At 40.6% G+C, this 12,713-nt stretch overlaps 1 protein-coding gene across 1 annotated transcript in view; it reads right to left on the bottom strand.

The window, feature by feature from the left end:
* Window positions 1–12,713, bottom strand: part of GRXCR1 (glutaredoxin and cysteine rich domain containing 1) — a 70,038-nt gene that overhangs the window by 14,575 nt on the left and 42,750 nt on the right. Inside the window, exon 2 of the mRNA XM_065405824.1 lies at window positions 7,747–7,986. Within this exon, the coding sequence (XP_065261896.1) occupies window positions 7,747–7,986 (240 nt within the window). The remainder of the gene's footprint in view (window positions 1–7,746; window positions 7,987–12,713) is intronic.

A 12,713-nucleotide genomic window follows, 5' to 3' on the forward strand; every position in this document is an offset into this window, starting at 1 on the left:
ATGCACAGGAACTTAAGGAATAAGTCACACACTTTGCAGTCCTTGTTTAGCAATGGTTCAATGAGAGTTTTGCCTGAGTTAAGGGCCACAGGATTTGGTCCTAAGAGAATTAGCAAGAGCCATAGTTCAGGGACATGAGGTGGAAGCTTTCCTACGCTATCCTGCCAATGCACCATATGCCTTACTTGCACGAGCAGAATTGCAAAGGTGATGTCTCTCTTTGAGCAAGGACTATCTCACAGTGTCTGTATGGGAATTTAGTGACATGCATGTCTTTCTATATACAAAAAGAACAGGAGTACTTGTGGCACCTTAGAGACTAACGAATTTATCCTGTTCTTTTTGTGGATACAGACTAACACGGCTGCTACTCTTTCTATATACACTAAGTTAGAGTGTGGTGTGAATGAGGTATGTTGAATGTAGATACATGAAGATCATGTTATGATCTGGGACCCTGATGCAGGATCTGGGCCTAAAACTGTCTCTGAATTTCCTTTCCCCTTTATCCCCTATCTCTTTAATATGTAAATTCATTTATTTTTCCAGACTGTCTCTAATTTAAAGAGAGTTATCATTCATACAAAACTATTTTTATCAACCAGCAATAAGGAAAAATAATATTATGTTTTAATGGAGTCTTAGTGAAATAAATCTGCTGCTGTATAGTTGGGATTTATTAAAAGTTTGAAAAGATGAAGTGAGAACAAATGTCACTAAAACAGAATCATCACTCTCAACCCTCCACCACACTGCAGTGAAAGTGCATTTGAGTTTAGATTAAATCCATCGCTCTTTTTGGGAGGAAAGTGTATAGTTGTGAATAGAGCTGGGCAAATAACTGATTTTTCAGTTCAGTGGCAGTTCCAAAAAGTAATAAAATAAAAAAAAGAATGTTTTGTTTGACCCAAAACAAAACGGTTTGATTTCTAGTTCTAAGGTGTTTTTTTAAATAAAGAAAAATTCAAAATAAAAGTATTTTCAGTTGAAAAAATACAATATTTTATTTTGAAAATGTCAATGTTTCTATTTTTTCAGAATTTTGTTTTGGGTTTTTACCAGTCAAAACAATTCAGTGAATTTGCCATAAATTTACAAAATATTTTGGTTGACTTGAGTCTTCATTTTTCTCAGAAAAAAACTGGTTTGAAAAATTTCTCCTAGCTCTAGTTATGAATACTTCCATAATAGTAGAAGAAACACCTTTAACATGACATCTCTTGGTGTGGTAGTTAGTTGCCTTGGTAAAACAGCCCCTACATTCTAAGCAATCTTGCTCTTCAGTCTATAAATCTGCTTTTACGTTAGTAGAGTAAGGACTGAATCCTCTGCCCAAAAGCATATTCTTTCTTGTTTTGGTCCATCTCTCTGGATTGCTGGCTTGACTGTTGGGTTCAGATTCTATAACACTTTAAAATGACACTCTTTTTTCATATACATTCTTACTGTTTGCTTGGCTTTTGGCAGGTTTATCCCCATCCAGCAAATAAGAGAGAACATTTGTACTGATGTCAAATCTGTCATTGAGAAGAGAAATATACGGGGAGCTTGAGTGCAGCAAGTCATGATATTCACTGAAGATGTTTATTTTATTAAGGTCATTGTGCCAAATTCTGGTCTCACTTATGCTGTCATTAAACCAGGGTAACTTCTTTGATTTTTGGCCAAGTATCTTCATTCCACAGGTGAGTGCATGTTTACTCCTTTTAGAAGGCTGAATGGGATGCGTGTCGCATAGCAAGCGATGCTTAGTATTACCCACAGTTCACAAACTGTAGTTTATGAAACACTGGTAATCTCATGAAAGAGTAAAGTACCTGTAAGAGGTAGCCCAGCAAGCTCCCTTGTATAGAATATCTGCTTCTCAGATTGCCATTAAACAATTCCAGGAGACCAAGATTCAGCAGTTACTGCTGGACTTTTCAGTTTATGAAGGCAACACTCATCGTTTCATGCATCTATAGATTATAAGGCCCAAGGGTACCTTTATGATCATTGAGTCTGACCTCCGGCGTAACAAAGACCCTAATTTCTCACTGAACTAAAGCATGTCTTTTATAAAAGATGGCTGATATGAATAATCCACCACATTCCTGGATAAATTGTTCCAATAATTACCATTGCTGTACCTTATTTTCAGTTTGAATTTATCTAGCTTCAACTTCCTGCCATTGAATCTTGTTATGCCTTTGTCTGCTAAATTAAATAGCTCTCTACTATCAGAAATATTCTCAATGGAGGCACTCATAGGCCATGATCAAGTCACCTATTAACCTTGTCTTTGATAATATAATTGGGTTGAGCTTCTTAAATCTCTCACTGTAAGGCAGGCTTTCTAGACCTTGAATAATTCTTGTTGCTCTTTTTTTGAACCCTTTCCAATTTTTCAAAGTGTGGACACCAGCCATGACATGGTATTCCAGAAATGATCTCACCAAGTATAGACATAATACCACCTTCCCACTATGACTCTATATCCCCTGTATACACCCTCATAGCCATACCAGCTCATGTTCAGTTCATTATTCACTATGACCTATAGGTCCTTTCCTGAGTCACTGTTTTGCATGATAAAATCCCTCATCCTGGAAATATGATTTACAGTCTTGGTTCTTGGATGCATGACCTTGCATTTGTCCATATTAAAATGCATGTTGCTTGTTTCAGGGAGTAGACACTGGCTTATATCACTTTGTATAAAGACAAATAACCTTATTACAACCTTAAATGAGGCAGGGGGTTGGGTGGCAATAGTAACTACTGACTGAAAAGAGTGGGTTTATAAGAAATAAGAGGCCCAAACTAAAATGGCAAACTCAAGGACATCTTGACCCTGCTTAGCCTACAGAATGAGTCCCTTTCCTTGCTCCTAAAATTATCCCTCATAAAGTTAATAACCCAACTCCCATCTCCTCCGCCATCTTTGAGGAGGGTTTTCCCAGCACAGAGGAATTAATTCAACTACAAGATGCAGTTTTTTCATAAGGGGCTGGGGGTGGGTAGGGACACAATACATGGGAGCTGGGGACAGAGTCAAGTATTCATCTTTACACATTCACAGGATCCTACTGTTGGACAGTTGATCTCACCCATTGTAACAGGCAGTAGTCAGAGATGTTCAAATGGCTGGGAACCTTGCAACAAAAGGAGAAAACTGTGAATGTAATATTGTTACATAGTCTAGGAAAGGAAAACCTAAATTTAGTCTTCAAAAAGCTAAATTGCTGGCTTATTGGTCTTTAAAAAGATATTATTAAAGCCTACCCTTTAGGAGTGCTGACCGCTGCAAAATGGGGAAAGTATGTGGGGAAAAAACACTAGAGGCTTGTTCTGGTAACAGATGTATAATCGTTATACCACACTCATGTTAGTGGGACAATGGCTGTAAGGGCATTCACCATTCATACCAGCAAAGGAAAGCCATAGAATAGTTTCGCTGTTGCAAAATACAAAAGCATTTTAGAGTAGGGTAATCACATAAATTTGCTGCAATGACAGTAACAGTGCAACCATCACTACTTAGTTTATAATAAAACTACATTTTTACAATTGGTATTTTCTTAAAGAACTACATAAATTTAAATGTTGTCATCATAATCATCATCAGTAAATCTTCATAGAGCATGAAGCAAATAAAAATGTAATTCTTAAACCTGCCACCCCATTAGAACTGGCCAAATGAAGGGGAGAAATATAATATTATTTTTAAAAAGTGAAATTGATTAAATGGATATATAACTCAATTTCTTCAATCAGATCTCTAAGATGAATGAATAATTGAATAAAATTAATCAAATATTTCATATGAAAAATTATTCAATAAGTTCTACTTTAATTTGCAAAATATCATTCAACCAACCACTTTGCATATTTTACATACAACTTTTTCTCCCCGCTCCTTCCACAAAAAACCCTTAGGACTTTACATATGACAGGTCTCGGACAGTTCTGAATGCCCTTGGAAAAGGATAAACAAATGCTACAATTCCTTTTTTGTATCACCTTCTTGCTGAAAATGCTGAGCTATTGAAGCAGAGTGAAAAATCGGAGGGCATACTTCAGTTTCACAGAGAGGCAGGCCGGCCTTGGGTAAATGTTAGAGGAGATATCTCAGATTTAATCAGATTATTCCATGACACTGTGACAGACCCAGACCAGTGGGGTACAGGAGTCTGTTAGAGGGCAAATATACTGGTCACTGGATGAGTAGTTTTCTGTTCCCTGAGTGACCAGACCTATTGGGATCCAGCCTAAGGGGGGGGTCCACAGGACCTGGAGATCAAAAAATTACGGGGGACAACTAATAAAAGAACAGGGACAGGAATGAGGTCAAAGGGTCAAACGAAGCAAACCAGATGGGGACACCGAGCAGAGAAGGGGAGGGGGTCAGTCGAAAAGGGGGGGGCACGTGCACCCACGTGCGCTTGCAATGAAAATAAAGTCTTTTAAGGTTGGCTGCTGTTTCAGGCCCAATGGTGGCAACAGGGCGTGGCAAGCCTAGGTGAGCAGCTGAGTCCCAGAGGTAGGAGTTCGAGGCAGATGGTGAGTAGCCGGTGGGGGTGGTGGAGGGGGCAACGATGATGGTGGTGGTGGGGGTCGGGGGGGGACACAGATGGACCAGGGGGCAGGCTCCACGCCACACCCTGTGTCCCCACAAACACAGTCTAGACCCCCACCACAAGAGCACAGTTCAAAAGTTACTCAGTCCGTAAGGGCCCCCTCCACGGTGGTCTGTGGAATTCCTACACGCTCCCCCACTGGTAGATGGTCTTCTTCTTCTCCTCCTCCTCGGGGTTTCAGCAGCTCCCAGCAGCAAACACAGCAGCTCCAGGCAGCAGTCCGGTGGCCAGCAGGAAGGACCCCTCTCAGGTGGAGATGGTGGTGGTGGTGTCCACAGCAGCAGGAGCAATGGCTGGGGTTTCTCCCTCCCCTCCTCTGGGGAGTGGGCTAGCAGCCCCCGCCCCCAAGGGGCTGTAACTGGAGCAGCAGCAATCAAGGGTGCAGGGGGTCTAGCAGCCAGCCAGCAAGTAGGTAGCAGAGAAGGGGAGGGGGGGGGTTCTGGCCCAGCCAGGGGAGTAGCTGGAGCAGCAACAGTAGCTGCAGTTGTAGGGAGAGCCCAAGGCCTAGTAGCAGGAGGAGCAGGCCCCTACCTTCCTCCCTCCAAGCCAGAGGGTTACAGGAGAGCAATCTATGGGACAGATCTATTAGTCCCAGGTCAAGCAGGGTTTCTGTTCCCTGAGTGACCAGAGCAGGGGCTACACTAAAGTAATCAGGAAGCTGCTAGAACCAGTTAAGGCAGACAGGTTAATTAGTACATCTGGAGCCAATTAAGAAGAAGCTGCTAGAATCAATTAAGGCAGGCTAATCAGGGCACCTGGGTTTTAAAAGGAGCTCACTTCAGTTTGTGGTGTGAGTGTGAGGAGCTGGGAGTAAGAGATGCAAGGAGCTGAGAGTGAGTACTGCTGCTGGAGGAGGACTGAGGAGCACAAGTGTTATCAGACACCAGGAGGAAGGTTCTATGGTGAGAATAAGGAAGGTGTTTGGAGGAGGCCATGGGGAAGTAGCCCAGGGAGTTGTAGCTGTCATGCAGCTGTTACAGGAGGCACTATAGACAGCTGCAGTCCACAGGGCCCTGGGCTGGAACCCGGAGTAGAGGGCGGGCCCGGGTTCCCCCCAAACCTCCCAATTGACCTGGACTGTGGGTTCTTCCAGAGGGGAAGGTCTCTGGGCTGTTCCCCAACCCACATGGTGAATCTCTGAGGCAAGAAAATCCGCCAATAAGCGCAGGACCCACCAAGATAGAGGAGGAACTTTGTCACAACAACTAGACCATTTAGAACATAGTTGAAAAAATGTTACAAAACTTGTATCCGTTTCTCTTGTATCTGAAATGCTCTCTCACAGAAGTCCTTTTCCTAGACCTCATGATCCATCTTATTTGTCTGATAGCAAGAAAGCAATCTTTTGGCCTCTCTGCTGTGTTGATGTAATGAAGTCAACCTACAGCCTAGACAGAAGTCACCCTGCAGCTGAAAACAGAGGGTGGCTGCAGGAGAAGCACAATAAAGACCTCATTTTATTTACTACCCACCTATGTCAACAGTACTACTACCACTGCTGTTCAGATTGAAATGTGTGGACCATTCAAACTTGCCACAAATAGGCTCACTTGTCCCAGGGGTATCTCTTCCTTAAACTAGCAATTTGAAGGAAAATGAACAGAGCACTATTCTGACTACTGGATTTAAGTGGGAGCCACTGAAATAAAGCAGTCTGCCAATACAACACAATCTTAGTTTGTGGAGAATAAGATACCTTAGCTTGTCTATTTTTTTTTTTTTTTTCAGTCTCCAAATACATTCTCCTGGTGCTTAACTGAAAGTCTCTACTGATTTTTAGGGTTACTCAAGAAAACTTGGCAAAGTGTCCTTTTAAAGAAAAAGTTCAATACATATTTTGATTCAACATATGGCTGTCTTGGTGAACATGCCTGGCAGTAATCTCATCTGCTAGACTATTCTGAGAAAGCCAACACCAATAGACCATAAACACAGTCCAAGCAAATTCAAATGCATATTTGTGGATTTTTTTTATTTTTATTTTTTTCCAGTATTAGCTCAGCTCCAATATCAAGGATCTCCTGTTTGTCTATTTCATTTATTTTCATCAAATACATCTTTAGTTGTTGGGGTTTTTTTTTTTTTAAGTGTTTAACAACACAAACAACTTAGTTTGTCTGTCAAGTCACTATCTCACCTCTAGTGATGGTTACTGGTTCCTTAACACCTCATTCATATATACATAAAGAATAAGTTTTTTGACATCCCAAGCTTCTCTGTTTTTTGCTTCTCCTATTCACATTCCTTTGGAAAACATCAACCTTTGCAACCCTTCAGTGATGTGGAAGAACTGAAAGTTCTTCTTGAGGTCTCTCCATAACTACAAAGTAAATACTTTAAAAATCATTCTAAGTAAGAAATGTGTTTTGAACAGTGGAGATGAACCCAAACCAAAACCTGGTTTCAAACATTTGTGAACTTTTAGCCCCATGGCTTGAGAATCTAAGTCTGGATTTAAAAAAAAAAAATCCATTTGGCCTTTAGGTCTCAACAGAATAGTACATTGCTCTTTTTTTCACCTCCCTCCATTCTGATTTAGGATTATGCAGCTGTCATCCTCCATACATAAAATGAAGAGGTAGCAACTTGTATGCAAATAAAGGGAATTTAACTAATTATGTGCATGATGTAGAAGAGTGCAAAACTGCACCTAAATTGAAGGAACTGAGCCCCAAACTCATAGAACAACTTTATATTTAAATACAGAGGTTATTAAATAGCAATCTAATGCTGACTATTCTCAGAACTGATTATTGAATATATTAGCTTTCAGAAATGTGATATGAAGCCCATTTCCTTATATTCTTATGGTTTGAACTGTAAAGATGAATTATTTCTTCAGAGGCTGAGCGTAACTTGTTCATTTCTTTGTTACTTAATCATGCCCCCCAACTTTTTCCTGTTTGTTTTTTATCCACCTGTTGCATCTTGTAGTAACCTAGACTGTGGGCTCTTTGGGACAGGGACCATGTTTTGCTGTGCTAGGCTCTGTACAGATATACAATAGGGCCCCAATCCTTGATTGCTCCTATAATACAAATAAGAATGGGAAATTATTTTATTTTATTATTGGTTAGGATCTACACACACGACTGCAGAGTGAAATTTAAACTTGTGCAGAACTTACCCCAAGATATTGGCCATCAATAAAGACAACAGGTAGCGATGGAATTTCACACACCCTCCTGCATCTTTCTTCTAGTTCTTTTCCATAGTCGCTGTTCAGAGCAATGTTTTTTTCTTCAAATTTCACTCTGTGATTTTGGAAGATCTTTCTTACTAGCTCACATCTTTCAAACGTGGTTCTCACCACACGAAGGCTGGTAGTGTAAATTACGATGCGACCAAATTCTAGAACTGTAGACACCTGAAAAACAGAATGTTTTTATTGTCCACTCCAGTAAATAAAATGTTAGTAGTTACATTTATTTCATGGCTGGACCAGTACCTTTCAGATTATTCTGTTCTTTTGAAATATTATTTAAGCAGTAAGCACATCTTAACCTCTTTTCCAAAATTGTTTTGTTTTTTTCCCCCTCAAACATAAGTATGGAAGAGGATGAGGTGTGATCTTGGATTAAGCTGTCATAATTGCCATGCAGGGGCCCAATTAAGAGGATTTATGGTGGCTTTGCACAGTGGTGCAAGCAACTTTGAACCCTGATGAATCAGTCCCACTAGTTGCAGTCTCTAAAAGCACAAATCCCCAGTTATGCAGCTATGACCTTCATCTAGGTTTGAGATTAATCCACGTTTTGGGGATTTGCCAGATCCTATATCAAATACTGTTTTATTCTTCCCCAACCGGTTGGGACTGGGGACCCATATAGCCAATGATATCTTGATCTCACATTAATGCACCTATAGTACAGGGGCAGTCAATAGGCGGATTGCGGGCCAAATCTGGACCGCCAGACACTTTTGAACAGACCCCCAAAATCTTTTTATTTACTTATTATTATTTTCTCTGGAGTCTGGACTTTGACTATACCTTGACCAAGAAATTTGGACCTTGACAAAAAATAATTGACTACCACTGCTATAGCCCTTGCTATCATGATTCCTCATGAAAAGCCAATGCTACTGCCAGGAAAAAAAGGATGCAAGAGAAAGACAGACAATCTTGTCTGTCTAACTGAAAAGGACTGGCATCTCTTGAGCGGCAACTCAGTACTTCCTGGTCTTTGCTGAGGATTCAACCAACAGTTTTACCTTTTAAAATGGTAAATTTAGAATAAGGGTCAGATCCAAAGCCCATTGTAGTCAATAGAAGTTGAAAGAGAGAGTATGTGAGAGGGTCTCCCCTCTTTAAAAAAATTGCTTACATTTATAATAATGTCTAAGAACCACTATTGTATATCAAAGAGATATTAAGTTCAGACAAACACTGGATAAATAGTAAAACTCCTAGGTTATTAATTAAAGCAAAATGAACTCCCAAGCCTTTTTAGTTACCCATTGCAAGAGCCAACACAAGAAGGTTTCATTATTTTAGCAATGTTACAGCAGTAAAGCCACAAGTTAGGAAACACTACAAAACAGACTTAAATCATCCTGTAGCAATTTGTAGAAAATGATTCTTGATGGGTGATTATTCATTTTTGAATTGTGTAACCTAACTGCAAAGGTAAAATTGCAGTCAGACTGGGACAAACAACATTGGAAGTGTTGGTAGATAATGAAGTCATGATTTATCTTACTAGTCAAATGCACAAAAATGTCCCTGGCAGCAAATTTATTTTACTTAGATTTTTAAAGGGTTTAATTTGTAGTTAAGGAGAGTCCTCAAGAAGAACTTTCAGGTCTTCCAGATCACCAAAGGGATGCTTCAAAAATATGGAATTTACCAATTTCCTACCCACCATCCCAGGGCACCATCCCATAAAGGATCCAAAGGTTCTTTCTCTCTGATTATACTTCTTGGCTCTTCTGTTTGTAGGAAAAGTTAGTGTAAAAATTGATTGATTACTCACTGGCCTGTATTCTATCACTAGAATCTACTATACCTCTTCTGAAGCAATTAACTCTTCCTTAGCTTTTTTCACATCTCCTGAATGAGAGGAATAGCTTGTCCATTATTAAACCATTCAATATTCTACAGTAATGGTCCAAAATATTTCAGTAAGCCTCATCTGTCACCTTTGTCTTATAAATTATATTCTCCTCCTTTATGGTTATTATACTATTACTAGCAGCTATTTTGCACATTCCCTACGGAGCAGAAGAGCTGATGCCAAAGTCCAAAAGATTTGCAAAATTAATAAAAATTAGAGAATTACTTCAAAGCAGATGTATAACACATTGCACAGTTGGGGGGGGGGGAACCAGCTACTTATGCACAGGACAAAAGGGAGGGGGGAGTTGAGCAGTGGGGGCTATTTTTGAACAAATAGAAATGCTAATTCCAAAGATTTCTTTAACAGTGCTAATTCACAATCCCAGAGGCAAAAATAACCTTCACATATACCTCACTGGAAAGACTGGAAGTGAAAGAACTTTGGTTCTCACAAATGATGTTTTCCAACATGAAATGAATAAAGTCATGTTAGATCTTGGTGGCATTGTCATAATGAACAGGAGCCAGAATCATCATCTCGAATAAACCTGGTCAAACGCTTTCCAGTGGAATTGCTTTCCCATTGGAAAATGCTGATTTGGCCGAATCAACATTCCCATGAACATGTTGCTTCTATTGAAACTTTAGGTGGAAACTAAGCAAGCCAGCCTGCCTGCTGCCAGCTTGCCCACCCACTTCTCTTGCTCTTTGGTAGCCTGCCTTTTGAGGGAGATTGGGAGCCAGGGATCCCAGAGCTTCCTGGCTCCTTGGTAGCCTGGGTAGACTGGTGCCACAGAGCTGGGGCTTCCCAGGTATTATGCACCCCAGCACCCTGTAAGGTGGGTTCCTGCAGAGTCTGGGAGTACATTGAGCTTGGACTGGAAATATTTTTTTTAAAAAATCCATTTTGGAAGAAAAGATTTTTTTGAAAGTCTCTCCCATGGAAAATTTTGCATATCCTGTGTTATGTTCTGATTTGGAATGATTTTTTTGGGGGGGTGGGGGGGAAGGAATGCAACATTTGCTGGAAATTCCAGTGACCACAAAGCTCTAATGTCTAGTGCTAGTGGTTCCCAGTCACAGCAGATGGGATTGAAACAAAGGGTCATTATCTGGATTAGCATCAGCACTAGAGGTGTTTTAGCAGCATACAAGTCAACAGAGACATGGGGAAAGTGGAGAGCTGAAAGACTATTTGGAGCGATATCAAGCAGAGATTAGGCAGGTTTATGTGTCTGCATCTGCTTTTATGTTTCTTTATTTTGCCTAATGGGGTAATGAAGAAGCACACTTGTTTGTGCTGCAAAGATGTACCAAGGGCACAAGATAAATAGGAACTTAGGACATTTTAGTAAGATTTCTTCAAATGGCTTTCTGAGATAGACTGACTGTACTTGGCATTGGGACATTAAGCTTTTTCCTCTTCGCACTATACTTTTGCCTACTGTAGCTGCACTTAATAATTCAAAATCCTACATGTAAATATACAGAATGTGGAAGTTCAATTCTCTTTTCTCTTATTAGTACTAATTCCTATTTTGTTACCCAGTTTGAAGGATAGTAACCCATGATATGTACTATAGAACATAAACCTTTGCAGGAAGTCAGCAGAATTCTATTCTGAATCAATATCCCTGTATCTTTGCTGAGTTGTAAAAGTAGGTTCTTATCTGTTAGTCTCACATGGCAGTAGAATTGTAATAAACTAATGGAAGCAAAAAAATAAATTAATGGAAAAGCAGTTCAGAAAATGAACTTTCACAATTTAGCCCTAACCGACCTTACATGGTCGCTGTGAAACTGAATATACACAAAGTATCATCAATACATAAAATAAACAAACTGAAAAAAAGTAGAGGAGACTCTTTCCCTGCCCCCGCCCCACACACACCCACACCCTAATCTCTCTTGGTTTTCGTAATCTTACTTGTTAGCTTGTTACTATAGTAGATACAAAGTTTTCAGACAGAAATGTGATTTTCAAATAGACATTGTGCCTTTAGCCATGATCCTACATTTCTGGCCACCTGGAGAGGAATGCAGGACTCCTAGACCCATAGGGAATTCCAGACTGACTGTCACGGGCCTGGTGTAAAGCAGGACTTGGATGGTGGCCATCTTAATAAAAAGTGTAAGCACTTTTGCAACCCTGCTTTCAGGAAATATTACTGTATAGCCAACCTTAGATTTTTCATATATACTGGAAACTTAGCAAATCATTATTGATCAAGCAGTTTGTGCTCCAGAAAGACCCCAGGAGAAAGTATGTTTCCAGAATTGCTGCAAGTGGTCTGGTCCATTCACAAGCAGGAGACACAAAAGTAATTTATTCCTGTCTCTCCCTATTTGGGAAATTGTGTTCTCCCTCAGATATAGAAACACCTAAAAAGAACATCTAGTAGAAAAATGTCTGCAGAGATACTCCCTGCTGTTAGTAGTAGTAGGAATTTGTATGGTTTATTTTTAAGTTGGAACAATTACCACATATGTGTACCCCTATAACAGATGCTTTGACAAGAGCAAAATAAAGCTGACAGGCATTTATGGAACACCACCCAGGACTGGAAAATTATTCTTTAGAGCTCCTGAGATCAAACAAGACACTGGAAGGTTCTATTAAGCTCAGGCCTGAAGGAACTCTCATGTTCAGTCTGTTAATTGGAAAGGATATCTAGATGCACAAGAGAACTCAAGTGCACAGAACTGTTCTGTGTGGCATAAGGAAGCTCAATGGCTCTGTCTTACACAGAACACAAGAGTGCATCAAATCATAGTTAAACATTAAGGCCGGGGCAGGCAAACTTTTTGGCCTGAAGGCCACATCGGGTTTCGTTAATTGTATGGAGGGCTGGTTAGGGGAGGGGGTTGTGGCCTGGCCCCCACCTCCTATCTGCCCCCCCCCCGGGACCCCTGCCCCATCCAACCCCCCCATTCCCTGACGCCCCCCCCAGGACCCCTGCCCCATCCACGCCCAGCCCCCCGTTCCCTGTCCCCTGACCGCCCCCGGACTCCCACCACCCTCATCCAACCCCTCTTCT

The sequence above is a fragment of the Emys orbicularis genome, chromosome 5, assembly GCF_028017835.1.
Source record: "Emys orbicularis isolate rEmyOrb1 chromosome 5, rEmyOrb1.hap1, whole genome shotgun sequence".
Classification (NCBI taxonomy): Eukaryota; Metazoa; Chordata; order Testudines; family Emydidae; genus Emys; species Emys orbicularis.